General features: G+C 38.9%; 1 protein-coding gene across 1 annotated transcript in view; it reads left to right on the top strand.

Moving 5' to 3' along the window:
* Positions 1-7,810: 7,810 nt before the first annotated feature.
* The window catches only part of LOC114638175 (zinc finger protein 431-like), a gene marked incomplete at both ends in the record, with an annotated part of 41,516 nt that continues 21,346 nt past the window's right edge, over positions 7,811-27,980 (top strand). Inside the window, 5 exons of the mRNA XM_028786553.1 lie at positions 7,811-7,871; positions 9,023-9,261; positions 9,331-9,492; positions 20,772-20,986; positions 25,798-25,953. Coding sequence (XP_028642386.1) covers positions 7,811-7,871; positions 9,023-9,261; positions 9,331-9,492; positions 20,772-20,986; positions 25,798-25,953 — 833 coding nt within the window. The remainder of the gene's footprint in view (positions 7,872-9,022; positions 9,262-9,330; positions 9,493-20,771; positions 20,987-25,797; positions 25,954-27,980) is intronic.

The following is a 27,980-nucleotide window of genomic DNA, read 5'->3' as shown; positions in this document are numbered from 1 at the left end:
CTTTAGTTTAAGAAAATGTTCATTTATTATTTCATATTTTTTTAAGATTTATGTATTTTAAGAATGTGAGTACACTATCACTGTCTTGAGACACACCAGAAGAGGAAATTGGATCCCCATTAAAGATGGTTGTGAGCCACCATGTGGTTGCTGGGAATTGAACTCATGACCTCTGGAAGAGCAGTGCTCTTAACCACTGAGCCATCTCTCTAGCCCTCATTTATTATTTCATTCAAAATATTTTCTAGATCTTTGGGCTGATATTATTCTTCTATTCCAATCATCTGTAGTCTTTGCCTATTCATATGTTTCAGAGATGCTGGCTATTTAGTGCCAGGAATCTTTTAGACTCCATAATTTTTTTGACAGATATGTCCATTTTTCTATTCTTCTCTAATGCCTCAGATTCTCTCTTCCTTTCCTGTTCTGTGTGTGAACCTAGCCTCTGTAGTTGTCAGGGTACAGGCTATTTCAATGGCCTGCTCTTAGAGAGTTAGCAACTGCTTAAGGTAGTACCTGCTTGTACCACCTGCTACTGTTACTAGGTATGCCAGATGTGTGCTCAATATTAGAGGACCACACTCACTGCAGCTCCCTTCATTCCTTGTCTTTGTTTTCAGCCCATGTTCCATCTCTATTACCTTTCACTACCCTCATGGCTCTCTCTCTCTCTGTTCCTTGTCTATCTGCCTGTCAGCAGGTCCTCTTGTGTGCCTCTGTCCCTTCTCCTGGTTCTAAATTCTCTCCCTTCCCCAAAACAACCATTTTGCATCAAATCTGTTGTATGTTTTAATTTCTCAGGACCTTCTGTGAAAGGCGCCAGCCTGGTCTACAGAGTAAGTTCCAGGACAGCCTGGACTCGGACTATAAAGAGAAACCCTGTCTCAAAAAACAAAACAAAACAAAACAAAACAAAACAAAACAAAACAACCAAAAAAAAAAAGAGGGAATGCTTCCTAATGCTGAAAGCTCAGAGGAAGGCCAGGCAGGAAAAGATGATCTTAGCAGTCCAGAAGGAGTCATAGACACGGGAGAGGTTCAGCTGCCTCTGGTGTTTAGGACAGTGTTAGGGTCAACTGTGACATTCGCATCATGAATAACAAATAGTGTGGTAGATCTATGGAAAGCCACCTTGTCTTTTGGCAGGCATGGCATGTGGTTGATCAGGGTATGTCTTCCCAAGAGGGGGCTGGGAAACAGATATGGGGCAGGTGGGCGTTGTCTGTGGTGTTTAGCAGCCATGCACAGGTGGGGGTTGTCTTTGGTCTCTACAGGAGGCATTCACAGGAGGAGAGGAAGCTTCCACTGGTACTCTGTTCCAATGTAAGGGCAACTGATATTTGGGTCTACAGTAACAGATAGTGAGGTAGGTCTTGGAACAAAGTACCTTTTCTCCTGGCAGGTATACCTTGTGGTTGAACAGCAATATCTTTCAATAATAAGGGGCTTAGACATAAGGATGTGTTTGTAAAGCCCAATCAGTTCTGTTTTTGAAAGTGTACAAAGTCCACTTGAGCAAACATGCTATGACAAACCGCCCTTTCTGAACAGCCAGTCAAGGTACAACAGCAGGTTAACCTACATATAGATAATTAATACACATTACAGAAAAAAAAAAAACAATGTTAGCCTACGCATCACAGGTGTCAGTTGATTGTCCCCCTTCTTTGGTTCATGCAAATTATGCCATGTGTACAGTTTGTAGAATATTAAGGTGCTATCCTGTGTTTTAATGTTCCAAACTTGCTGTAACTACAATAAATTCTTAGCACCCCTAGACTTGGTCTCTCATTCTGGACCTGATGTGAGGTTCAATGGTTACTGGTTGTCCTTGTTACTGAGCTCATAATAAAGACCTTTGTGTGTTTGCATTGCAATAGGCTCTTGTTGGTCTTTGGGGTTTCTGTGACTTGGGAATACTCTCTTGGTACATTGACTTGACCCAAACTGACTCACAATTCCCAACTGAAGGGCTGAAAGAGCTGCTATTAAGATACGTCATTGTTGTTCTTTGTGTCAGTGGCTACTCTGTCAGATTTGTGTCTGTCTGACTTGGTTTTCTGATTTTTCATGAGTATTTTTGCAGGGAGATGACTGAAGTGAACATGGAACCATGATACACTGGAGAGCCTTAGTGACAATGGGCTTAGAAGATGTTCCAGAGCCTAGTATAGGGGATGGTGTGCCCATGGTCTTAATTGCTGGGAGGGTTAGAGCAGACTTGGAACACTGCTATATGACTGACAGCTGCCATCTTGTCTTGCTGAATAAGGGCTCACTTGTCACAGATTATATAGTAATCCAAGGCAAGCCATTTCAGGATGATCACCTGGTAATTATTAGCTTGTCCCATTATGGCTCCTGACAGATGATTGATATGGGAATGCTCTTCCACTGAGGTTAGCAATATTCCAAAGGAAGTGGGCATGGGCTGATTGAAAAAGCTAGGTGAACATGAGACAGTGACCAAGGAGGAATGCAAGCCAGGAAAAAATGTTTGTCCACAGCTTTTGCTTTCATCTTCTATCTTCAGTTTCTATTCAGCTCAGAGTATGATGGACTGTGATCTGACAAAACCATTCACAGCAATCATCTGTTACCTGAGATGTTGTTGCTTAGAGGTATCAATTGAAGCAGCAGAATAGCAAGGTAGAACAAAAACAACAGCAAAATGGTATCAGAAAATGATTTTGCTGTCTGACACTATGTTCTCTTTTAGAGGAATGTGAAAATTATCAGAAAATGAGATGGCAAAAGTCATAGAAAGCTGTACATGGAGCTTAACCGGTTATTCTCATAGGACCTGGAAGATTGGAGTGTTCACAGTAATGCAGCCAGAGGATGTTGAGGACATAGTATTTTGTTTAAAATTAGACTCTGTGAAAAGTTTAGCTAGAGGTCATTTGTGTGATACTGTGGGCAAAATTCTTTCATAATATGCTTATGCACTGAGATACAGAATAGGGAAAAATTTAGAAATAAATGTATTCATTCACATTTCTCATTTAATTATATATTCAATGTACATCTCATTTGATATTCCCTCTTTATTCTGCCTTACACACTCCCTCATCTCTAACTCCTCTTCATCTCCCCAGGGAGGGAAGGGACCACCTCAATATTCCCCAATCATGGTATGTCAAGTCTCTACAAGGCTAGGCACATCCTTTCCCACTGAGATCAAAGAAGACAACCAAGTTGGGGGAACAGTTTGCACAGATAGGCAACAACTTAAAAAACATCCCTTGCTCCACCATGTGTTGGGGGACCCATGTGAAGACTGAATAGTACATGTACTACATATGTGTTAGGGACCTAGGTCCAGCCTATGTATGCTCTTTGGTTGGAGGCTCAGTCTCTCAGAGTCTTCTATGGTCCAGGATAGTTGATCCTGATGGTCTTCTTGTGGACTTCCTGTCTCTTCTGGGGCCCTCAATCCATTCCCCAACTCTTCCAAAAGACTCCCTGAGCCCTGTCTAAAGTTAGACTGTGGGTCTATGCATCTGTTTCAGTCAGGTGCTGGATGGAGACTGTCAGAGAACAATTAGGCTAACTTCCTATCTGCAGGTATAACAAAGTATCCTCAGTAATGTCAAGGAGTAATGCTTGCCCATGGGATAGGTCTCAAGTTGGGCAGGGTATCATTTGGCCATTCCGTCAGTCTCTGTTCCATCTTTGTGCCTGCATGTCTTGTAGACAGGACCAGTTTTGTATAGAAAGGTTTTTGGTTCGATTGGTGTCCTTAACTCTCTGCTGGGAGTCCTAGCTGTCTGTAGGATGTGGCCTCTTTAGGGTCCATATCTCACTGTTATGAATTTCAGGTAAGATCAACTCCACAGACTCCTTGGTGCCCTCCCATTCATGGTCCCTGCCACATCCTCTAGGATGCCCCCTCCCCACAGCCAGCTGTAGATTTCAATTCATTTTCCCCCTCTGGCCTTCACTTGTCTCTCACCACACCCATTCCTGATTCTCCACCTATTCCCCTTTCTTATCTCCTCTCACATCCAGTTCTCCCTCTTCCATCTACCTCATATGATTGTTTTATTCCCCCTTCTGAGTGAGATCTACCATGCTCATTTGGACCTTGCTTCTTGTTTAGCTTCTTTGGGTCTATGGAGTGTAGTGTGGATATCCTGTACTTCATGGTTAATAATCACTTGAAAATGAGTCCATACATGCATGTCCATTTGAGTCTGGGTTACCTCATTCAGGATGATAGTTTCTCATTCTATCAATTTGCCTTCAAAATTCATCATGTCATGCTTTTTAATAGCTGAATATTATTCCGTATTATAAATGAACCACATATTCTGTGTCCATATTTCAATTGAGGGGCATCTGCATTCTTTCCAGTTTCTAGCTGTTATAAATAAAATGCCTATGAACTTACTGGAGCACATGCCCTTGTGGGTGTATGTCTGAGAAGGTATCCTAAGTGTAACACTTTCTCCTGCTAAGTCTTAAATTAATAGAAGGAGTAAGCAAAGTGTTTCCTACTCCCAGGAAGGAACTTTAAATAAAGCCAGCTGCAACTCTGGTTAAAGCAAGGCAGGGCCCATCAACTTAGAAGGCAAACTTGACAGAATTACCCATATTGTGCTGCTTCTGGAAACTGAAAGTTGAAAAGTTCAAGATCATGGAGTCTTCCTTTATGGTTTCAGTTTATCACAATTCCAGCCAACTTTTGGCACAGTCAAAGCCACAATGGAGATTCTGTGAAAGTTCATTGCATTGAATTTGTTGAGGGTGATGCCTGGGTTGCATTTTGCAGCTACAATTTGTTGAGATACCTAAGGCATGGAGAAATATGCCATGGAGAGATACATCTAGTGAGAGGAAATATCCAAACTAAGGAATGTATGAATAGTTACAGGAAAAGAGCCCTTTAAGCCTTTAGAATCTGAAGTCCAATTTGAGAAAAACCTATAAGTTTTTGCCCTTCTGTGTTTCTTGCCTTGGTCCAATCTTCTCTCCCCATGTGCACATTTCTATCTATTGGAATGAGAAGGAGTATTCTGTGCCATTGTATGTTGACAAGATATAACTTGCTTTCTGATTTTATAAGATGTGGTTTTCAAGATATTGCCTTGAGTGTCAGAAGAGATTTTAGACATTTGAACAATTTATGTGTTCCTACAGATTATTAAGATCACTTTATAGTGGATATATTTACCTCACAGGATGGACATCAGCCTCCAGTTTCCAGGGTCAGAATGTAGTTGATTGAAACAAAAAGCTTGTAGATAGGCTGGTGGTTTTGAACACTTGTCTGTCATGTCTGACTTTCTTTGTGAAGCTTGTGAAACCTCTTGTGGGAGGAGCCTTTCCAGATTTCTTTTGGAGGATAGGATAATGTATCTATACTTAAAAATGTTTCTTTCTTTCTTATTTTCTTTTTATTATTTTGGAAATAATTCATATATCTATTATAAACCTGATCACTCTCCCTACTGTAAGTCCTGTGCCCTCATAGTCCCTCCTACCAATCTCTTTTGTTTCTCTTTGAGAGGGTGTGGGTCTCATGGGTACCCCACCTGATGGTGCATCTAACAACTCTTAGGTTAAGTGCATCTTCTCCCGCTGAGGCCAGACATGGCAGCCCTGTTAAGAGAACACATTCCAAAGATAGGCAGCAGCTTTAGGGAGAGGCTCCGGCTACAATAGTATTGGACGGTCAAGAAGAATGAGCTGCATATCTCCTACATATGTGTTGGGGGCTTTTGTCCAGTCTGTGTATGCTATTTCGTTTGTGGCTTGGTCACTGAATGTCTCCAAGAGTCCTGATTAGTTGAGTCTCTTGTTCTTCCTGTGTAGTTCCTATCCTCTTGAGGACCTTCAATCCTTTCTCCAACTCTTCCATAACAGTCCCCAAGGTCCATTCACTCTTTGACTGTGGTTCTCTGCATCTGTTTCAGTCAGCTGCTGGGTAGAGCCTCACAGTGGACAATTATGCAAGGCTCCTGTGTGGGAGCATAGCAGAGTATGCTTAATAATGTCATGGATTAGAACTTGCCAGTAAGGTGGGTCTCTAGTTGGGCAAGTTTTCATTGACCATTCCCTCATTCTCTGCTGCAGCATCACCCCTGCATCTCTTTTAGACAGGACAAATTTTGTTCTGTGTGTCTACGGTGTTGTGGTTGAATTTGATCCTTCAGCTTTCTTCTCATGATCTCATACATTCACCATTTGGTCTCACTCCCTAAATCACATGAGATACAGTATAAACATTTTCTATTCTATGTTAATCTATTTTGCATGTCTGTTGGTTTTATATTTTTAACTTTATTCTTTTTGTTTTTCTTTTTCAAGACAAAATTTCTCTATGAAGCCCTTCACATCCTGATAGTAGATATAGACTCCACACAAGCCACCTGACATGTTATTGTAAAAAAAGTACATGCTTCTGTGTTGTTCTTCATCCACATCTTTAATTTTGAAATTCGTCCAAATATATAGGTTATATTCTATTTCTAAAGATGGTATATGCTCATGTTATCAATACTACCTGAGGCTTCAGAGCCATTGGATTCTAGGTGTATGAAGTTCTGCCTTACTCTTCTAATTTCTTCTAAAATTTTTGGACAAATAGGAGTATTTTTCCTGTGTCGATGTATATGAGTATCATATGTGTCTCATCTTTAGTTTTGTCAGAATGTGGCCTCAGAACTCTTGATCTTCATGTTATGCGTAGTTGTAAGCCCCCATGTAGATGTTAGAAATTGACCACCATTATGTGGAAGACCAGCCAGAGCTTTCTACTTCAGAGTTATCTCATTCTCCTGCCCTATGTTGCTTATTATGATCAACATTTATATTACTAAAATTTTCATCTGTCCATTTGTATCTGTTTAAACAAGCATTCCCTTTTGGTAAAATTTTATTAATGTTTCCTTTTAAACTGGTATACTTTATGTTTCTATAAGATGAATACAGAACTACGTTGCATGTATTATTCATTTTAAGAACTTCAGTAAAGAACTGTGAGTTCTCTCTATCATTTCTGTTTCCTTGGTTGATTTTTACAGGAGCATTAATGTCTTAATATGTAACTTTTGCTGTCCTGGATCTTGTTGCATTTGCCGTGCTGGCATCAAACTCAATGACACACCTGCCTGTGCCTCTGGGATTAAAGACATGAGCAAAAACACCGAGGTTATCCATCATTTATGTAGTTACTAATTGTTTATACAATTTCCTTAATGTGTGCTCAGAGCTGTTGGTCTGTTTCCCTCTACATCCCTCTCTCAATTGGCATTTTTCTTGTAAAGCTATATCCTATTCAGTGGGTTCAGTAGCAATACACACATACAATCCTCATAGTATTAATTCCTTCTAAAATGATATAGTGATTAGATTATAATTTCTGTGTCAAGAAATAAATGGAGGTAGCACATGAAATATATAATTATATTGTCTAGGAAGCATACATTTATTTACAGTGATGTTGGTATCATGCTTTATGTTATACATATATTTTAGGATGCAGTGACTTTTGATGATGTATATATCAACTTCACTGGAGAAGAGTGGAATTTACTGGATCCTTCCCAGAAGAATCTCTACTAAGATGTGATGCTGGAGACCTACTGGAACCTCACTGATATATGTAAGACTGTGAATTTTCTTTTGCTTTTCAAAATAAGGAGACAAATATTTCTTGGTTATTGATGATACTCTGTTATTTCAATTGAAAACGAGAAAGATTGAGCAGAGTAAATCATGATTAGTGCTGTGAAAATTCACAGTATCTTGAATTTTGCCGAATTTTTAACAGTATATCATTAAATTTTCTGGTACTGTGTTTTAGGATACAATTGGGAAGACCACCATTTTGAAAAAGAATTTCAACATTCTAAAAGGTACAAAAGGTAATCTTAATATGCAAACTAATGCAAATATGCCTCTGAGGAAATTTTAATATGTCCTGAAAAATCTAAACAAAAGGAAATATGTAAAATATCAGTCCTTTAAGTATAGCTATGATTACAATATTCTCACAAAGCCATGTGCCTCAATGTCACTTATCTGATTTGTGTTTGCAAGGCATTTCTCTAAGGAAGAAGACATAGAAACAATGCTTTAAGAGATACCTTTATTTGATTTGTAGCTCCATTAGAGCTATGCTGTGGAACTACCAATCTGAATAGTCTCATAATATTTAGATGTTGCACATTGAATAGTGATAAATATATATATCAAAAGCTATCCAATAAGTAAATAGTCCATGGCAAATTTGGTGATACTCATATTCTTGTAGTGACATTGCTAAGTTTATTGAGAGATCAGTTTATGAGAGTCAAGAATGTCATCATGGAGAAATCTCAATCCATATACAGTATGTCTACACGAAACGAAAAGTCAAATGGTGTTAATTCAATGTGGAAATCTGTCATTTCTTCATCTTTTTATGGGTATATCAAGTATCATAATGAAAAAAATAATGCAAGCATATGAATATTTAAGGGAGCAATCTACATCTCTCTATTCCAGAACAGTGAGAAGATATGTAGTATTCTGCCTTTGGTAGACTTTCTGAATATGATAGAAGTTTTCAATTAATTGGTTTTCTGACTTTACTGGGAACATCCTCAAAATCACACTGCAGAAAATCCCTGTGGGTACTAGAAATTTGTAAATTTTTCTGTTTTTTTCTGGTTGACAGTGCTAATGTGGTATGATTCACACTATGGGAAATTTATGAATATAATCAGTGTTGTAAAGATCTGCATTTTTCCATTTTCCTCCTGATACATGAAATACAATATATAGAAATCACATATAGAAAAAGGATGTTATAACTGTGAGCCATGTAATAAATATTCTTATCATCACAGGTATTTTCAAAGAGGCAAATCAAGCCATAGTGGTGAGAACACCATGAACATACAAAATGATAAAATCATAAGATATGATTCTCCTCTATTATTAAACCAAACTGTAAATTTAATTCATATTGATTAAATGATTGATCAGGATGATGAATGTGGTAAAGTTTTCACTAGTACCAATATCATGGCAGGTGTGTAAGAAGTCACAGCGGAGAGAAACCATATGAATATAATCAGTGTGGTAAAGCCTTTGCAAAACCCAGATATCTCAAATATCATAAAAGAATACATACTGGAGAAAAACCTTATGAATATAATCAATGCGGTAAAGCGTATTTATATCAAAATGCTCTCCAAAATCATAAAAGAACACATTCTATAGAGAAAACTGATGAATGTAATCAATGTGGTAGAGCCTTTGCAAGTCACAGTAATTTCCAAAGCCATAAAAAAACACATACTGGAGAGAAACCCTATGAATGTAATCAATGTGGTAAAGCCTTTTCACATCAGAGTACTCTCCACTATCATAAAAGAAGACATACTGGAGAGAAACCATATGAATGTAATCAATGTGGTAAGGCTTTTGTATGTCAGAGTAGTCTCCAATGCCATAAAAGAACACATACTGGAGAGAAACCTTATGAATATAATCTGTGTTGTAAAGCTTGTTCCCTTCAGGATCATCTCCAAAGACATAAAACAATACATACTGGAGAGAAACCTTATCAATGTAATCAATGTAGTAAAGCCTTTGCAAGACTCTATCATCTCCAAAGTCATAAAAGAACACATAGTGGAGAGAAAACCCATGAATGTAATCAATGTAATAAAGCCTTTGCAAGATCCTATAATCTAAAAAATCATAAAAGAACATATACTGGAGAGAAACCTTATGAATGTATTCAATGTGGTAAAGCATTTTCAAAACAGAGTACTCTACAATATCATAAAAGAACACATACTGGAGGTAAACCTTAGGAATATAATTAATGTGGTAAAGCCTATTAACAAGGGATACATCTCCAAAACAGTAAAAGACTACATACTGAACGGTAACCTTATTAATGTAATCAATGTGACAAAAGCCTTTTTACAAAGTTATTTTCTGCAAAACCATAAAAGACCCATTTTGGAGAGAAACTATGAATGTAATTGTACTGACTGGTTTTGTGTGTCAACTTGACACCAGCTAGCTTCACAGAGAAATGGCTTTCATTTGAGGAAATGCCTCCATGAGATTCAGGTGTATGGCATTTTCTCAGTTAGTGATAAGCGGGTAGGACCCATTATGGTTGGAAAAATTCCTGGGATGGCAATCTTGAGTTCTATAAGACAGCAGGCAGAGCAAGCCAAGTGAAGCAAGCCAGTAAATAACATCCTTCCATGGCCTCTACATCAGCTCCTGCTTTCTGACCTGCTTAGTTCCAGTCCTGACTTCCTTTGGAGAGGAACAGCAACATGGAAGTATAAGCTCAATAAACCCTTTCCTCCCCAAATTCCTTCTAGTTTATGGTGTTTTGTACAGGAATAGAAACCCTGATTAAGACAGTAATTAATGTGCTAAAGCCTTTGCATGTTCCACTACTCTCCAAAACATAAACGATCCTATACTGGAAAGAAACCTCATGAATGTAATCAATGAGTTAAAGACTTTTCACAACCTTGTAGTCTCTATTATTATAAAAGAACACATACCAGAGAGAAACTTTATGAATGTAATCAGTGGGGTAAAACATTTGCAAGTCACAGTCATCTGCAGTCATATAAAAGATCCTTACAGGAGATAAACCAAATGAATGCTATCAATGTAGTAAAGCCTTTGCATGTCATGGTTTATTTTGTCTTTACACAAAATAAATCACACTGGAAAAAACTCTATTAATGTAATCAATGTGGCAAACCTTGTCAATTCGCTGTCATTTACAACTACATAATAAAACAGAGACAAGAGAGTAACCCTATGAAGATAATCAGTGTACTAAGCCCTTGAGAGTTACAGTTATTCTTGAATACATAAAACAAAATGTACTGTAAAGAAACTGCATGAATGTCGTGAATGAGGTAAAGCCTTTCCAGGACAGTCATCTCAGAATACACAAAAGAAAATGTCCAGGAGAGAAACCTTATGAATTTAATCAATGTGATAAAGCCTTTGCATATCACAGTAGTCTCCAAATACATGAAGGATCACATACTTTCCTATGAGGAATGACTGTGAGTATAATGAATGGGGTAAAGCCTTTGCATGTCACTGTGCTCACTAAATACTTAAGGAACACACACTTTAAAGAAATTTTATGAATGAAATGAACATGGAAAAGCCTGGGCATATCACTGTGGTTTCCAAAGACATGAAAGAACACATATTGGCCAGAAACCTTGTGAATGTACTCAAGTTGAAAAATCCTTTACATGCCACAGTAATCTCTGAATACAAAAATGAACACATACTAGAGAGAAACCTTCTGAAAGTAATCAATGTGCTAAAGCCTTTGCATGTCCTAATCATATTTAAATACATGAAAGAATTCATCGTAGAAATAACCTGCAGTGATTTCAATATGCTTGGACCTAAGAAGTGACACTATTAGGATATTTGGCCATGTTGGAGTAGATATTACTGTCTTGAAGGAAGTGAATTCCTATGGTGGAGGTCTTGGGAGCATCTGCCAGAACAAAATAGACCCTCCTACTCTTTGGCTGGAAGACCATCTCTTCCTGGCTGCCTTCTCATGAAGATACAGAACTCTTGAGCTCCATCTCCAGCATCATGGGTGCCTGCATGTTGCCATTGTTCCTACTGTGATGGTAATTGACTAAAGATTTGAAACTGTAAGCCAGGCCCAATGAAATACTTGCCTCTAAAACAGTTGACTTGTTCACAGTGTCACTTCTTGGCAATGAAAATTCTATCTAAGACAGAAATTGGTACCCCAGACAGAAGTATTTCTATCAGAAGCTTGACCATGTTTTTGTTTGAATCAATGTGGATTTTTAGACTTTGGATTGATACATGCATTAAGTGGAACTTAATGGTCCATTCTAGTAGGAAAATAGAACACATATGTACTAAGAGTGATTTGAACTTTATATGTAGGTTTTATGATGTTTTGCTGAAGAATGTTGCTGCCTTTTTCCCTTCTCTGAAGAGAGTCCTTGTGTCTAAAGTAAGGAGGTTTATGTTGACTGCATTGACAAATAAAGCATACCGGTTGGCCTGTGTTTGCTCTCATGGTGAGTGTTTTGGTCAAACATAGTAATCTTAGAAAGGAAAAATATAAAATGTTAGATTCAAAGAGACAAGGCTCACCAGGAAGTTGAATGAAGCTAAATCCTGTGTTCAAAGATATCTGATGGTATTAAAGAAATGGTAATGATATGGCAAGATTCCATCTACCTAAACATATGGATGTAAAGTTGTATGAAGAAGAACTGTATCATGATAGGCATTATTATTACCTGATTATTGCTTCCATGTGGACATAAGGAGATACAAGTATGTGTCAAATTGACAAAGGATGGATTTTCATTCTATTTTGGGTTTTCTTTTTCTTTTTTTTTTTTTTTTAATAATTTACTTATTTGTTTCATATGAGTACACTGTCGCTGTCTACAGACACACCAGAAGAGGGCATCAGATCTAATTATTGATGGTCGTAAGCCATCATGTGGTTGCTGGGGATTGAACTTAGGACCTCTGGAAGAGCAGTCAGTGCTTTTAACCACTGAGTCATCTCTCCAGGCCCTTGGGTTTTCAATTTAAGATATAAAAGTGAATACTTAGGCTCAGGCATGGTGGTACATACCCTAAGTCCCAGGAGATGAAAGTCAAGCAGATTTCTGGTTCAAGTCATCCTGGCCCAGAACTAGATTTAGGTAAAGAAAAGCTTAGGTACAGGCAAAGTACACACATCTATTATACCAGCATTGAGGAGACAGAACCATACATAGCTCTGACTTCAAGGTTAAACTACTGAGTAAGTTCCAGTTTAACCAAGCTTAGGCAGTGAAGTTGTTGAAAATTAGAAAGCTGGTGATAATGTAATAGAAGGGGCCATGTTCCAGCCCCAGCAAGCAGCAGAACTCAGCAGCTTTGTCCATATGGCTCTGGCTTTAGAGGCAAGACTAGAAGGGACTACTGACACAGTTGATACTGGTTAGCTATATTAAAAATTTAGTGGTGATCAATAAGAAACCAGCATCATTGAGGAGAAATCTTTTGGGAAGTGTTTTCTAAGATGACAATGAAGCTCTGTTTCAGAGATAGCCAAGACTGTACCTTGTGGTACTGCTGGTCTTGGTCATGTGTAACTATCACTAACATAGCACAGGTTTTAAGGCATGAATGTGTCATGAAGAACAGCTAAAGCTTGGCACCATGAAGGAGAGGAAAGTAGTGAAGCCTAGTTGCTGCAGAAGAACCCAGTATATTGAATATGTCAGTGCCATGGGATGAGTAGAAAGTCCAGCAGCACCAGTATAGTGGTGTCAACCAGAAGCTAGAATAGAACTATAGAACTATATAGTCAAACAACTATAGAGGGAAGAGCTAGAGAAATGACCCAATTTCTTTTGAGATGCACAGAAGATCATGTTTGGATCCCAGATAATGGAACATGAAGCTGTAATACTAAAGTTACCTCTGAGACCACAAGATTTTGAGGTGCCACAGCTGTGGCTTACCTGCTCAGGAAAATTGTTTTTAGAGAATAAAACCAGCCAAAGAGAAAAAGTTTTGCTGCAGCGAGGAAAGCAGAATGGACTCAGGGTTCTGAAGAATGTACTGACATCAGACATGGAGGTGCAGATTTTGGAGATTGCCCTGCTGGCTTTTGGCCTTCTGTTGGCAAAGTATTTCCTCACAATGGCATTTAGAAATGATGAAGTATATTTCCTGTGAATTTGGATGTATATGATGTGCTATTTGTTTGAAAAATATAGGGGACTACAGTTACATGATTAGATGAATCTCAGGAGGGACTTTGAACTTTTGACTGTTAACATTTTTGAGACTGTTATAGATGATGGAGACTTTTTAACTGAACCTCATGTATTTTGCCTCATGCTATTTTAAAATATGGTTCCCATACACTCATATGTTTCAACAAGCATTTGAGGGCCAGGAAGTGGAATGTGGTAGTTTAAATATACTTGGCTCAGCCGGGCGGTGGTGGCGCACGCCTTTAATCCCAGCACTCGGGAGGCAGAGGCAGGCGGATTTCTGAGTTCGAGGCCAGCCTGGTCTACAGAGTGAGTTCCAGGACAGCCCGGGCTATACAGAGAAACCCTGTCTTGAAAAACAAAAAACAAAAAACAAAAATAAATAAATAAATAAATAAATAAATAAATAAATATACTTGGCTCACGGACTGGCACTATTATGAGGTGTGGCCTTGTTGGAGGAAGTGCATCACTGTGGTGGTGGGCTTTGAAGTTCTGCCCAGTGCTGAATGGATCCTCCTAGTAGCTCCCTGATGACAGTCTCTTTCTGGCTGCCTGTAGATCAAGATTCAGAGATCTCATTTTCTTCTCCAGCATCATGTCTTCTTGTATGCCTGCCATGCCTTTTCCTATGATGAAAATGGACTAAATCTTTGAAACTATAAGCCATCCCCAATTAAATTGTAGCTTTTATAGGAGTTGCCTTGTTAATGAAGTCTCTTCATAGCAATGGAAACTCAAAGACAGAAACATTGTGAGTGTATTTAGTATGGTCAACCCCTTGCACAATACTATAGTCTTCATTATCATGAAAGAATATGCGCTAGAGAGAAACCTATGAATGTGTTTAGTATAATGAAGCCTTTACACACCTCTGCAGTCTTCATCATAAAAACCATTCATACTTGAGAAAAATTCTATGAATTTTAGCCATAGGGTAAATCCTTTATGTTATGAAGTTCACTGAGATCCAACATAATTCAAACACCAGGACAATACAAGTGGTAAGAATTTTTGTACTCAACTCACTACTAATTAATCAGGACCACAAATATATACTCAGAAGCTTAGCTGAATCACCCCTCCCCATCCCCACTCCCACCTTGAGCCAGAAAGTGATAAAGATTTCAAACCTGAAAACCAAAAATATCAGTGCCACATTACAGCTACATTTCACTCCAATCAGGGTTTACGTCTGTTTTTAACCTATGTCAAACTATACAGAATGTAGGTTTTATGGTTTAGCCTATCACACCCATTTTGTGGTTAGGAACAGGCAGTTAATTTTGAAGAATAAAACATGAATAACAAATATTATGGTTAGGAACAGTCTTTGTGTTTTGGGGAACCAAACATGAATAATGACAACTGGCCAGATATTGTTTAGTATACAAGTCCCCTATGACCTACGACTTGAACTTCATTTCAACCTACAGTTAAATGGAGGTTGATAACAAAAGGCAATCCTTAGCACAAGTTTTTTGGGGTTTTTTTTGTTTGTTTGTTTGTTTTTCTTTTTGTTTTTATGCTGGTTCCCTACATTTAGATATCATAGTCATCTTTGAATACATAGCAGAACACATATTAGAGAGAAATCTTACAACTGAAATCAATGTGATAATAACTTTCACAACACATGTATCAAAAAACCCAAAAAACTATATATAAATAAATAAATAAATAAAATTTAAAAAATTAAAAAAAAATTTAAAAAACCACATGTATCAATGAACATAAAAGAACATAGCCTGTAGAGAAACACCATGAATAAGCAATGTGGCAAAGGCTTTGCATGAGAAAATGTCATAATGCAGAGAAACCCAATAAATGTAGTCAATGTGTTAAAGTTTTGTGCTTTCTGGTATCTTTAAACAAGGGCAACTATTTAGTAGGTAATCAATTTATTAAACCATTTTCATATTACAGTAGTCTTTGGGGACCTTTAATAATACCAAAAGTAAGCTGTGACTACAAAGAATTTGGTAAGATCTTATCCAACACAATTGCATTCACTTACTCAAGGTTACTTATTATGTAGAAAAAATGTGACAAGCAACAATAATCAACTTAACGTTTATGATGTCTCTCTATTTTGTTTGCACTTACAAAATCTTTTGTATATGTGAAGGCCACGAATTTTCTTTCTATTTTTAAGTTAATTATGTATCTAACAAATATGCTGAAAGTGTTTATCAGCCCTAGGAGTTGCCTTTGGGAAGTTTTGGTTCACTTATGCATACTATCAAATCACCTGCAAATAAAGATAATTTTACTTCCTCCTTTCTAGTTTACATTACCTTCATCTTCTTCAGTTTCATTAGTCTAGCCAAACATTTAGATAGCAAGTGGAATAGATATGGAGATAATAGACCACCTTGTCTTGTTCATGATTTAGTGGAATTATTTAGAATTTCATAGATTTAATTAGGTGTTAGCAATAAGCTTGCTGTAAAGTTAATTAATTATGTTTAAGTATGTCCCTTGTAACCTTAATCACTCCAAACATTTTATCATATATGTTTTTTTTTCTCAGCATCTCATGGTATTTTCTCCAAAATTGACCACATAATCTGTCACAAAGTACATCACAACAAATAAAAGAAAATGAAATAGCCTCATGAATCGTATAAAATCAGGACAGACTAAAGCTAGACTTCAATAACAACAAAAACATGAGAAAGCCATATACTCGTGGAAATTGAACAACTATATTGAATGATAACTTGGTCAGTGAAGAAATAAAGAAATGAAAGACTTTCTAAAATTCAATGAAAATGAATGTACAGCATACCCAAACTTATAGAACACAATGAAAGCAGTGGTAAGACAAAAAAATGCATAGCACTAAGTGCCCTCATAAAGATACCAGAGAGATCCTACACTAGCAACTTAAAAGCACACCAGAAAGCTTTAGAACAAAAAGAAGCAAATACACCTATGAGAAGTAGACAGCAGGAAATAGTCAAACTCAGGGTAGAAATCAACCAATTAGAACAGAATGATACAGAGAATCAAAAAGCCAAGAGCTAGTTCTTTGAGAAAATCAACAAGATTAAAAGCACACTAATTGGAAGACATAGAAACAGTATCCATGTTAAAGAAAAAACAGAAATGAAAAAGGAGTCATAAGAAGAGAAACTGAAAAAACATTTTTTTCTTAATAGATTTTTTTTGCATTGTAAATTTTTTATTGGATGTTTTATTTACATTTCATATGTTATCCCCTTACCCCATCCCCCAACCACCCAGGAACCCCCATCCCCTCACCCCTCCTCCTGCTTCTCTGCAGATGTACCCCTACCTACACCCCAACTCCCACCTCCCCACCCTCAAATTCCCACCCCCCTGGGGTGTCCAGCCTTCATGAGACCAAGGATCTCTTCTCCCACCTATGCCCAGCAGGGCCCTCCACCCTTACATATACAGCTGAAGCCATGGATCCCTCCCTAATTGCTCCCAGGCTAGTGGTTTAGACCCTGGGAGCTGTGGTTGGTTGGTATTGTTGCTCTCCTCATGGGGCCATAGACCCTTTCAGCTCCAACAGTCTTCACTCTAACTCCTCCATTGAGGACCCCATGATCAGTTCAATGGCTAGCTGTGAGCATCTGCCTCTGAATATGTCAGGCTTTTGCAGACCTCTGAGGAGACATCTATATCAGGCTCTTATCAGCATGCACTTCCTGACTTCCACATCAGCATCTATCTTTGCTGACTGCACATGGGATGGATACTCAGGTGGAATGGTCTTCAGACGGCCCCCTCCTTCAGTTTCTGTCCCTCACTTTGTCTCCATATTTGCTCCCTTGATTATTTTGTTGCTCCTTCTAAGAAGGACCGAATCACCCCCACTGGTCTTCCTTCTTTATGAGCTTCATGTGGCCTGTGAGTTGCATCTTGGGCATTTCAAGGTTCTGGGCTAATATCCAATAATCAGTGAGTGAATACCATGTGTGTTCTTTTGTGATTGGCTTACCTCACTCAGGATGATAATTTCTAGTTCCATCCATTTACCTAGAAACCTCTCGAATTCATTGTTTTTAATAGCTGAATAATACTCCATTGTGTAAATATACCACATTTTTTGAATCCATTCCTCAGTTGAAGGACATCTGGGTTCTTTCCAGCTCCTGGCTATTATAAATAAGGCTGCTATGAACATAGTTGAGCATATGTCCTTGTTATATGTTCGAGCATCTTCTGGGTTATATGCCTAGGAGTGGTATAGCTGGATCCTCAGGTAATGCTATGTCCAATTTTCTGAGGAACCGCCAGACTGATTTCCAAAGTGGTTGCACCATCTTGTAGTCCCACCAACAATGGAGGAATGTTCCTCTATCTACCATGTCAGGAACGCCACACTGAGAACAGACCACACTAACTGGGATAACACCCAAGCAAAGCAAGGAACTAGGCAAAGAACTGACAAAATTAAATCCATTTTCTTTGTAAATTCTACATACCTTATCCTAAATGAGGACAAGTCTTGAACTATACCAAATACAGCCCTAATGTGACTATATGCCATAAACAGCAGGGCAACATAACCCCTATACCTCTAAATTTAGAAGGAAAATTTACAAACCAGACCATGTTTGTAGAACCTTGGATTAAGCAATCAGAAATGGCCAAAGGGTCTCATAATCTTACTTACTTACTTACACAGGAATTTTACTTACACCGGATTCCAGAATAAAAACGTATGGTGGAACGGATGGAGACAAGTAAACTTAACCAACCCAATGATAGACTATTACATCCCAACCATAGTCAGACAAGACATGGCAAAGACTGGCTCCTACTCATATTTTTGGTCAGTAACTAACCCACATAAAGATGATGAGCTTAGAGAGGCTAAAGCATGGATCACATTCACTAATAATTTTACCATGAATTTAGAGTGGTTTGAAACCATGAATATTATATCATGGAAAACTAAAAAACTAATTCACAAAGGCCTACCTTACTATAGCTATTTACTAACCACCCACTCTCAGACCCATGAATGGGTCCAAACAGATATCATGACCCACAGACTCAAAGGAATGCAGGTCTATGACCAAGACAATTGGGATTATGTACTATACATGCCCCTCTCAGGGGACATATGGCCTAACACTACAGATACACAACCAAGACTGTTATATAGAGGAACAATAACCAGGAACCACACAGAATACCCTTTATATAGCATTCACTACAAGCAAGGACTTGCAATTCCACCAAAAGGTACACCAGGAGTAGTCCACACACCCATGATAGTGCCAGATTTAACAACCCCAGCTAAGGTAATCCTAACATCAATTGATCAATTTCTATGGACATCAGTAGATGATATACCAGCATTTATACCAATGTCTGATTGCATAGAAATGGGAGCAAACACATATATATACCTACACAAAGCAACAACTAAAATAGAACAGACCAGATTGACTACTACCATGCTTTATGATACAATTACATCTCTGGGGGACCATAACTTTTTCATATGCTCAAACTACCCCCAGAATGGAACATGCACAGACCTTAATACCACATCCAGAACTTGGGAAACCTTCATAATACCATTAGCAGAAGGATGTTGGATAATACACAAGTGCAGCATGCTTCAAATACTAAACCAAACTTTAGTCACCAGCCTATCTAGTGAACATCATCATACAATGACTGGAGACAGTAATTGGGATGACACAGTGGACATGGATGCTTACAATAGATTCAAAGAAGACATGAACAAATTATACAGCAATATAGAACATAACAAAAAAAAAACAATTTAAAGGTATTCACAACACAATTACCAAAGCAGAAGCTGACCTATCACATTTGCAAACAGATTTACATAACCTAGTAGGCATCTTAAGAACAAATACCTACATCCATAAAGACTGGGATAAAAAACTTGAAGAATGTTCTTTCTGGCATTACTTAGCAAGACTGAGCCAATTTGACCTAACATTTCCCCCAATATACAATTTGTGGCAATGGATAAAACAAACAACATGGCTAATAATCTACATATTGATAGGTTATGTTACATTTAAGATCATGATGTGCATAAAACCTCTCTTCCAGAATGCCAGGCAGAAGAAGAAGAACACCAAAACATTATGGCAACCCCTCTGGTAGAAAATTTGATTTCCTGCAGAGCAGAGGAATTAAAAAGGCACTTAAATTACTATGGATCAAACATTGGTGACCCTTAGAAGATATTTTTGCAAGAATGGGCATAATACCCATTGTTTTGGGAGGAACTTGCCATTTCTGCAAACACAGGTATGCCACCTTTTACCTCTCACCTAGACAATCTGATCCATTGGCAGAGCTCATAAACCACATACTACACCATGAAAATCACAACAGAACTGCTAGAATGAATAAACACCCACTTGACCATTTATGTCACTTGCTCAGTAGCATGATTATTTGCTACTTAACTAAGGGCAACTACTCCCATTATGAGCTATGCAGAACAATGATAAGACACAACACTTGGGAAGCACTGCACCTCCTAGATGGAGATTGGCACTGTGCTATGAATTACTTAGATAGGACACACTCACCCAAAAGCAAAGAATCATTTGTTAGGAGAACACTGGTTAGACCACTTATGATTTATTGTTTAAATTTGCAGCATATTTAGATTGGTACCTAGTTTGGAGAACATATAAAATAGCCAAAAAAAAAAAAAAAAAAAGAAAGAAAGCTAATAATATATGAGAACATCCAATAGATTGTATGAAGGGAGACTATGCAGTAATGGATATGATGGATAGAAATTATCAAAGAGCCTTGCATGGAAATCATGTAAATCCTCCAAGTGCGTTTGCTGAGTGGATACCTTTCATGTTGACATCATTTCAGGTGTAAGGGATGGAATGTAAGGAGCAGGCCCCTAAACACGATCAACTCCGTTTTGTAATAGGAAACTTGTTAAGACTAGTCTAGTACTTGTAAAGACAAGTCTGGAAGTAAAAGTTGTGCTGTGATAACCAGCTGTGATGAGGTCAGAGCCTGGCGATAACAGACACGAGTGGTTATCTGCCATGCTCGGCAGCAGTAGCCAAATCAAACATAAAAGAGGAGCCCATCTGGAGCACTTCCTCACACTTGTAGCCATGACTGTCCAATGTGATCCTCTGGACAAAGCCTCCTTAGCACCCGGTCATCAGAGAGTTAACCAAGAGACCAATGCCTCCAGCTCCTTCCTGGTCAAGTAACCTAAGAGGTCAAATTAGCAATTCAACTATTTGGAAGCCCCAGCATGACACCCCCAACCCCCTTCCTGGGCTCTGGACCTGTAATCCTAAACCATCAAAAGGACTCAGTTCCTATAATCCATGAATGAATGATGTGCTTATTGCAATGCTTATTTCTTTGGTAATTAGCAATTAATTATTTCTGTTCATTGTGTATATTGTTAGAGGCAATGCATAGGAAATATGCCAATACATTGTTGTAGCAATAGCCTTAGCACTGGTGATAATATATTGCTTGCTGTGCATTATTTATTAAAGAGTAACTGAATTCCAAATCCTCTGTTTCTCTGGCATACTATATCTTCCCCATCTTGGAGCTGAAAATCTCACAGTCAAACCCAGTATACAATCCCTGAGTGGAGAAAGACCTGTTGCTCCTCTCCCCTCGGGGGATTCTAACCCCTTATCAATAGCCTGCTCATAACAGATAAGAGTCCCTGCTCCCAACAGTTCCAGTCAGCATCTCTGGTTTTCTTCAAAGGTCCAAAAAATGGAATTCAGATCCTCTGGTTTACATGTCCACAACAAATACTGGAACTACCTTCCTTACCTCATTTGAAGAAATGGTTGTATGGCAATGTGTCTTTCATTTCTGTATTTAGTCTTTCCCAATCTTCAGTTTCTCACAAATGCTCCTGTCTTTCCATGAATTCATCACTACTGATGCTGTGGCAAGATGAATATGGGGATTGCACTGTAGTCAGACTTGAGAGGATATCTGTACTCTTTAATGTTTGTAAAATGGATCATCCTACATTTTTATACTGACCAAAGCAGTGATATAAAAGAGCAGCAGCTATGCTGCTTCAGAGAAGAGTCCTTTAAGGGGCCAAAATAAAACTAAAGTGAAGACAAAAGATTCTGAAAATAAGACAGTCACTGAAGATGTCATGGAAGGACTCTGTTATGTGAGTGGGAAAACATCCACAAAACTCAGACTGTTAGGACTATTATAACTTCTACTCAAGGTATTAGTAAGTACTTATTTCTTCACAATTCTAGTATAAACTGAAGATCAGCTGTGATTTTCTGCAACACGAAATCAACCAGTCCTTGGTTTTTCTAATTTCCGTTGGACAAAAGCCTGTATTAGGACATTTTATTAAATATCCTTTCTCTATGTCTAGAGTCATTCTCTCTATGATTTGAGATATGTTTATCTAGAGAACCTATAATAATCCAATGTAGTTTTTCTCTGCTTCCATCATTGACGAAGCTGTGCTGGTTAACAATAGTGCTCAACAGTGTTTCCCTTATGTTTGTGGCTTTTCTTCCAGGGTTTTTTGATACCAATCATCTGATGACAGGGAGATGCAGTTTCCCTGAGCCCATTGTGAAGCCACAAAACAGAACTTTTGTTTCCTAAAATCCCTCTTTAGTGTTAATAGACTGGGCACTCTTCCATTCCTGGATCAGACTTATACCACCACTGCACCAATGTAAGCTATTCACCTTGATTTCAGGAAGAAGAAGACAAGTGCTGTGAGGAAAGCTCAGGCAAGGTCTGAAGTCAGGTCCTGATAAGTGCAGGAACAATGCTCATAGAGGGGGGTTGGATCAAGTATCTGAATAGCCTGAGCTGAAAGTCCAGGTTCTCCCTCAGGGCTGGGTGAGGTGAGATTCCTCTTGGAGGAGTGGCTAATGGAGTGCAGACCACTCCTGAGATCCTGAAAGTTCTGACCCTCAATCACAAGCACACTTTAAACTTGAGGAAAATTCACTGGCCAATCAGGCCTCCAAGTGGATCTGCCAGTCAGACGAAGAGGCAGGATCTTCCGGGTTCCTCTCTGCAAGTTTGCTGTGACTGTGCAGGGTGCAGGTTTGGATGGTTTTCTGCTTCCAGCTCTGAGCTGTGTTGTCGGGTGCTGTGAGAGGACCCCAGGAAGGTCTGAAACCGTGACATGGTGAGTACAGTAAAAAAAATACCCAATATAGGGAGGAATAGGTTGCTGAGCAGTGGGAGCTGGGGTGGTGGGTCCTCTCTCCTTCTGGAGGCAAACCATCAGCCTGATGTGACCACATGTGTGGTCCCTTGTGGTGCTCCTCACTTGCCAAATCAGGTGGTGACCTATCAATAACTTCACTATCATGGCTTATTATAATTTGCCCAAAATATTTGGATCACTGGCTTGCTTGGAGAAATATCAAATGTGTCCAAACACTTTTTCTTTTATATTATACATTAAGAAGACTGGTATATAACTAAAATACAAAACAAAACAAAAAGAAAAATATGCCAGGAAGTGGTGGTGCATGCCTTTAATCCTAGCACTTGGGAGGCAGAGGAAGATGGATTTCTGAGTTCTGGGCCAGCCTGGTCTATAGAGTGAGTTCCAGGACAGCCAGGGCTACATAGAGAAACCCTGTCTTAAAAAAACAAAACAAAACAAAAAAACAAAACAAAAAACAAAAAAAACCAAGAAGACTGGTATATATCTAATCTTAGTTCTGCTTTCTTTTTTTTTTTTTTTTTTTTTTTTCCCACAGGGTTTGTCTGTGTAGCCCTGGCTGTTCTGTAACTCACTCTGTAGACCAGGCTGGCCTCAAACTGAGAAATCTTCCGGCCTCTGCCTCCCAAGTGCTGGGATTAAAGGCATGCACCACCAGGCCCATAGGTCTTCTATTATATGTTACTTGTTTTTGTTTTGTTTAGTTTTTGTCAATTTTTTCTTGCCGTTTTTTATAATTTTTTTGTTGTTTTTTTGTTTTGTTTTGTTTTTCAAGACAAGGTTTCTCTGTGTAGTTCTGGCTGTCCTGGAACTCACTCTTTATAATTCTTTATATGTTTAGTTTTTTGATTATTATGGGGCAAAGAGACTTTTTTTTTTCCGTCTAATCTGTTTGGTATTTTCGATGCTTCTTCACCGTAAAAGGCATCTTCTTTACTTTAGGAAATTTTTCATTTATGATTTCATTAAAAATATTTCCTAGACTTTTGATCTGATATTCTCTTCTTTTCCAATCATCTGTAGTTTTTCCTTTCTCATATGTTGCAGTGTTCCTAGTTGCTTATTGCCACAGTTCTGTCAGACTCAACATTTTTGTTTTTGACCAATATGTCCATTTTTGTATTTATCTTCCCTTCCTGTTTTGTGGGTGAACCTTGCCTCTGTAGTTGTCAGTGTACAGACAATTTCAGTTGCTTGCATTCAGGGACTTAGCAAATGCTTAACTCATTCCCTGTTGCCACCACCTGCTGCTGTTGTCCGGTGCACTTTATATACATGGACCACCAAATACAGCAGCTCTCTCTGTTTGTTCCTTGTCTCTGTTCTCTGTCTCTACCCTGGTGGCTTTCTCTCTGCTCCCTGTCTGTCTGACTGTCTGTATGTCCTCTTGTGTACCTCCTTCCCTTCCCTAGGTTCTCACTCCTCTTACTTCCCCCCAAACAACCTCTTTTGAAAGATATCTGTTACATGTTTTTGATTTCTCATGACCTGATGTGATAGGATAGCTTGGATTTCTTGATGACATATTTTGCTTGCTGTTACTTATTATATCTCTATGCTGGTATTATCTAGGTATTTGAGGTGATTATTGGTCTAGGTACTTGTTTCTGGGTTTGTCTTGTTTGGAAGTTTTGTTCCTGGGTTACTATTTGATTTTTGGATTTTCAGAGAGTGTTGACTGAATGTTGCCTCTTTTCCTGATCTGTTTGGTGGGTATGTTCAAGAGGGAATGCTTGCTCCTGTTTAAAGCAGGGAGAAGAGGTAGGCAGGAAGAGATGATCTTAGCAATCCACAAAGAGACATAGTGAGGAGCAAGGTTAGGTTGTCTCTGGTGTTTAGGACAGTGGTAGAGGCAACTCTAGAAATTTCATCTGGGATAACAAATGGTGCGGTAGATCTATGGAAAGCTAACCTTGCATATTTTCAGGCATGGCATGTGATGGAACAGGGTGTATCTTCCCAAGTGGGAGCTGTGACACAGGGATGAGGCAGGAAAGGAAGGGCAGGTGGGGATTATCTTCAGTGTCCATAGGAGCCATGCACAAGGGGAGAGGTACCTTGCACTCCTATTCTGTTCCAGTGGTAAGGGCAACTGATATTAGGATCTGCAGTAGCAGATAGTGAGGTAGGTCTTTTGAAAAAGTACCTTTTCTACTAGCAGGCATGGCTTGTGGTTGAACAGTAGTATCTTTCTGTAATAAGGAGCTTAGACACAAAGTTGTGTTTGTAAAGTCTGATCAGTTCTGTATTTGAGAGTGCACAAAATGAAGTTGACTAAACATCCTATGAGAAACCCCTCTTATCAACAGCCAGTCAAGGTACAATGTCAGGAGTAAGCTACAAATAGATTACTAATACACCTTACAGAGAAAAATAAAATTAGCCTATCCATTATGGTTATCAGATGATTTTGCCCCCTTGAGTGGTTCCTGCAAATTATGTCAGGCATACAAGTTCTAAAATATTAAGTTGCTGAGCTGTATGTTAATGTCCAATCTTTCTGTTCTACAATAAATACACAATACCTCTTGTCTTGGTTTCTCTGTTTGGACCTCATATGCGAGGTTACCTGGTAAGAGTCCTTGTTAATGAGCTCATAATAAAGACCTTTGTGTGTTTGCATTGCATAGACTCTTGTTGGTCTCTGGGGTCTCTGTGACTTGGACATAATATCTTGATGCATTGACTGGAACCCCAAGACCCTCAGGAGTCCCAACTGAAGGGTTGAAAGGCTGGCTGTTAAGATAAGTCATTGATGTTCTTTGTGTCAGTGGCTTATCTGTCAGATTTATGTTTGTGTACCTTGTTTTTCAGATATTTCTTGAGTATTTGTGGAGTGAAATCACTAAAGTGAATGTGGAAGCACAGTATACTGAATGTACTGGAGAGTCGTGGCCAAAAAATGGCTTGCAAGTTGTTCCAGAGCCTGGTAGAGGAGATGCTGTTTTCTTGGTTTTAATTTCTGGGAAGGTTAGAGCAGACTTGGAACCCTGCTTCATGGCTTGCATCTGCCATCCTCTCTTCATTTTTTCCTCTTTCTAAGTGGAGGAATCACCTGGGTTACATATACTGCCACCTTTTGGCTGTCTGTTATGTGTGTAATACTTTATTATTTTATGACTAAGAGAGGAAATGAGACTGTTTCCATCTCAATTGATGTACTTACTAACCCCTCACTTTCGGTGAAATCCTTCTAACCAACAGGACCTAAACCAATTGAATAGTCCATGACAGAAAGCTCCTCGAGATAGCCTTTAGGCCAAAATCAGGCTCTCTCTACCCAGTTTTACAGGGTGGAAAGGAAAAAGAACTCATTCTTCTGCCTCATGATCTGCCTTCTGCCCAGTCCACATGTGACTCTGTTGTTTTGGAGTTGTCATTAGATGGAAGGATGGTCTTCATCCATTCCTACTGAGTTAGCATATCTACCTTGGACCAGAGATCCTATAATTTGGAGGTGGCCATATCCAGTTCTGTGAGGCAATCTGCTTCTCTATCCAGGTTCCAGCTACTTTAGCCACCTCTTTGGTAGCACTGACTGGGAAACCTGGTTTTAAAGACACCTTATCCCAGAACAGCACAACTTCTAAACTCCCAATTCCAGTATATCCTTCTCTGCTCTCAGTCAGGTGGCCTATTCATTTTGTCCTGGCTCAACCTCAACTCCACCTCTCTCTTGTGGTGGCAGGGGCTACTGTAATTGATATGGTTAGGTCATTATTTTGGGGTTTTTACAACTTCCTCATTTATGATTGTCTCTGTGTCATAACTGTCTTCACTTCTCAACATTTCAGAACTACAGTCATCTGAAGGAGCCTCAATTGAGGGCATGCCCTCATCAGTATGGCTGGTTGCTGTGTCTGTGAGAGATTATGTTGATGATTGACATGGAAAGGTTCTTGCACTGAGGGTGGCAGGACCCCTGAGGAAGTGTTCTGAGCTGGATGAGAGAGCTAGGTGAACATGAGTCAGTAACCAAGCAAAAAACAACCCAGGAGACAAGTGTTTGTCCATAGCTTCTGCCTTCATTTTCTAGCTTCAGTTTCTATTCTTGGCTCCCAGTACAGTGAACTGTGATCTGACAGAACCATGCACAACAAACATTTATTACCTCAGATAGAGTTGCTAACTTGAGGTCATGGTATTTAATGGAAAATAGACTCTGAAAAATTTAGCTAGAGTTCATTTGTGTGATATTTTGGCCAAACATCTTTAGTAACATACTCATGCTCTGATATACTGAATAGGTCAAAATTTAGAAATAATGGGATGATTTCAATATTTTCATTTTATTTTTTTGTATTTTTCCACTTTTGTCATTTTTTATACATTCAATTTATATCTCAATTGCTACCACCATCCATTCATTCTTACACTCTCCCTCATCCCTGACTCCTTTTTATATCCCCAGGGAGAGTCGGGACCACTTGCATGTCCCCCAACCATGCCATATCAAGTCTCTGCAGGGTTAGGTACATCCTTTCCCACTGAGATCAACAAGTTAGTCAAGTTAGGGGAATAGCTTGAACAGACAGGCAACATCTTAAGGGACATCCCTGCTCCAATTGTTGGGGGACCCATGTAAAGATTGAGTAGCACACACATGTACTACATATATGGTAGGGTCCTCTGTCCATCCTGTGTATGCTCTTTGGTTTGTGACTCAGTCTCTGAGAGTCTCCTAGGGCCCAGGTTAGTTGACTCTGAGAGTCTTCTTATGGACTTCCTGTTCCTTCTGAGAACTTTAATCCTTTTTCCAACTCTTCCAAAAGATTCCCTGAGCCCTGTCCAATGTAAAGCTGTGAGTCTCTACATCTGTTTAAGTCAGGTTCTGGTAGAGACTCTCAGAGGACAATTATGCTAAGAGACTCTCTGCAAGTATAACAGAGTATCTTCACTAATGTCAGGGATTGGTGCTTGCCCCTGGGATGGGTCTCAGGTTGGGCAGGGTATAGTTTGGCCATGCCCTGAATCTCTGCTCCATCTTTGTTCCTGCA

This window comes from Grammomys surdaster, unplaced genomic scaffold (genome assembly GCF_004785775.1).
Source record: "Grammomys surdaster isolate TR1022 unplaced genomic scaffold, NIH_TR_1.0 125553, whole genome shotgun sequence".
In the NCBI taxonomy this organism is placed as follows: Eukaryota; Metazoa; Chordata; class Mammalia; order Rodentia; family Muridae; genus Grammomys; species Grammomys surdaster.
Note: the sequence above shows the minus strand (reverse complement) of the source record. Positions and strands in the feature narration are given on the sequence as shown.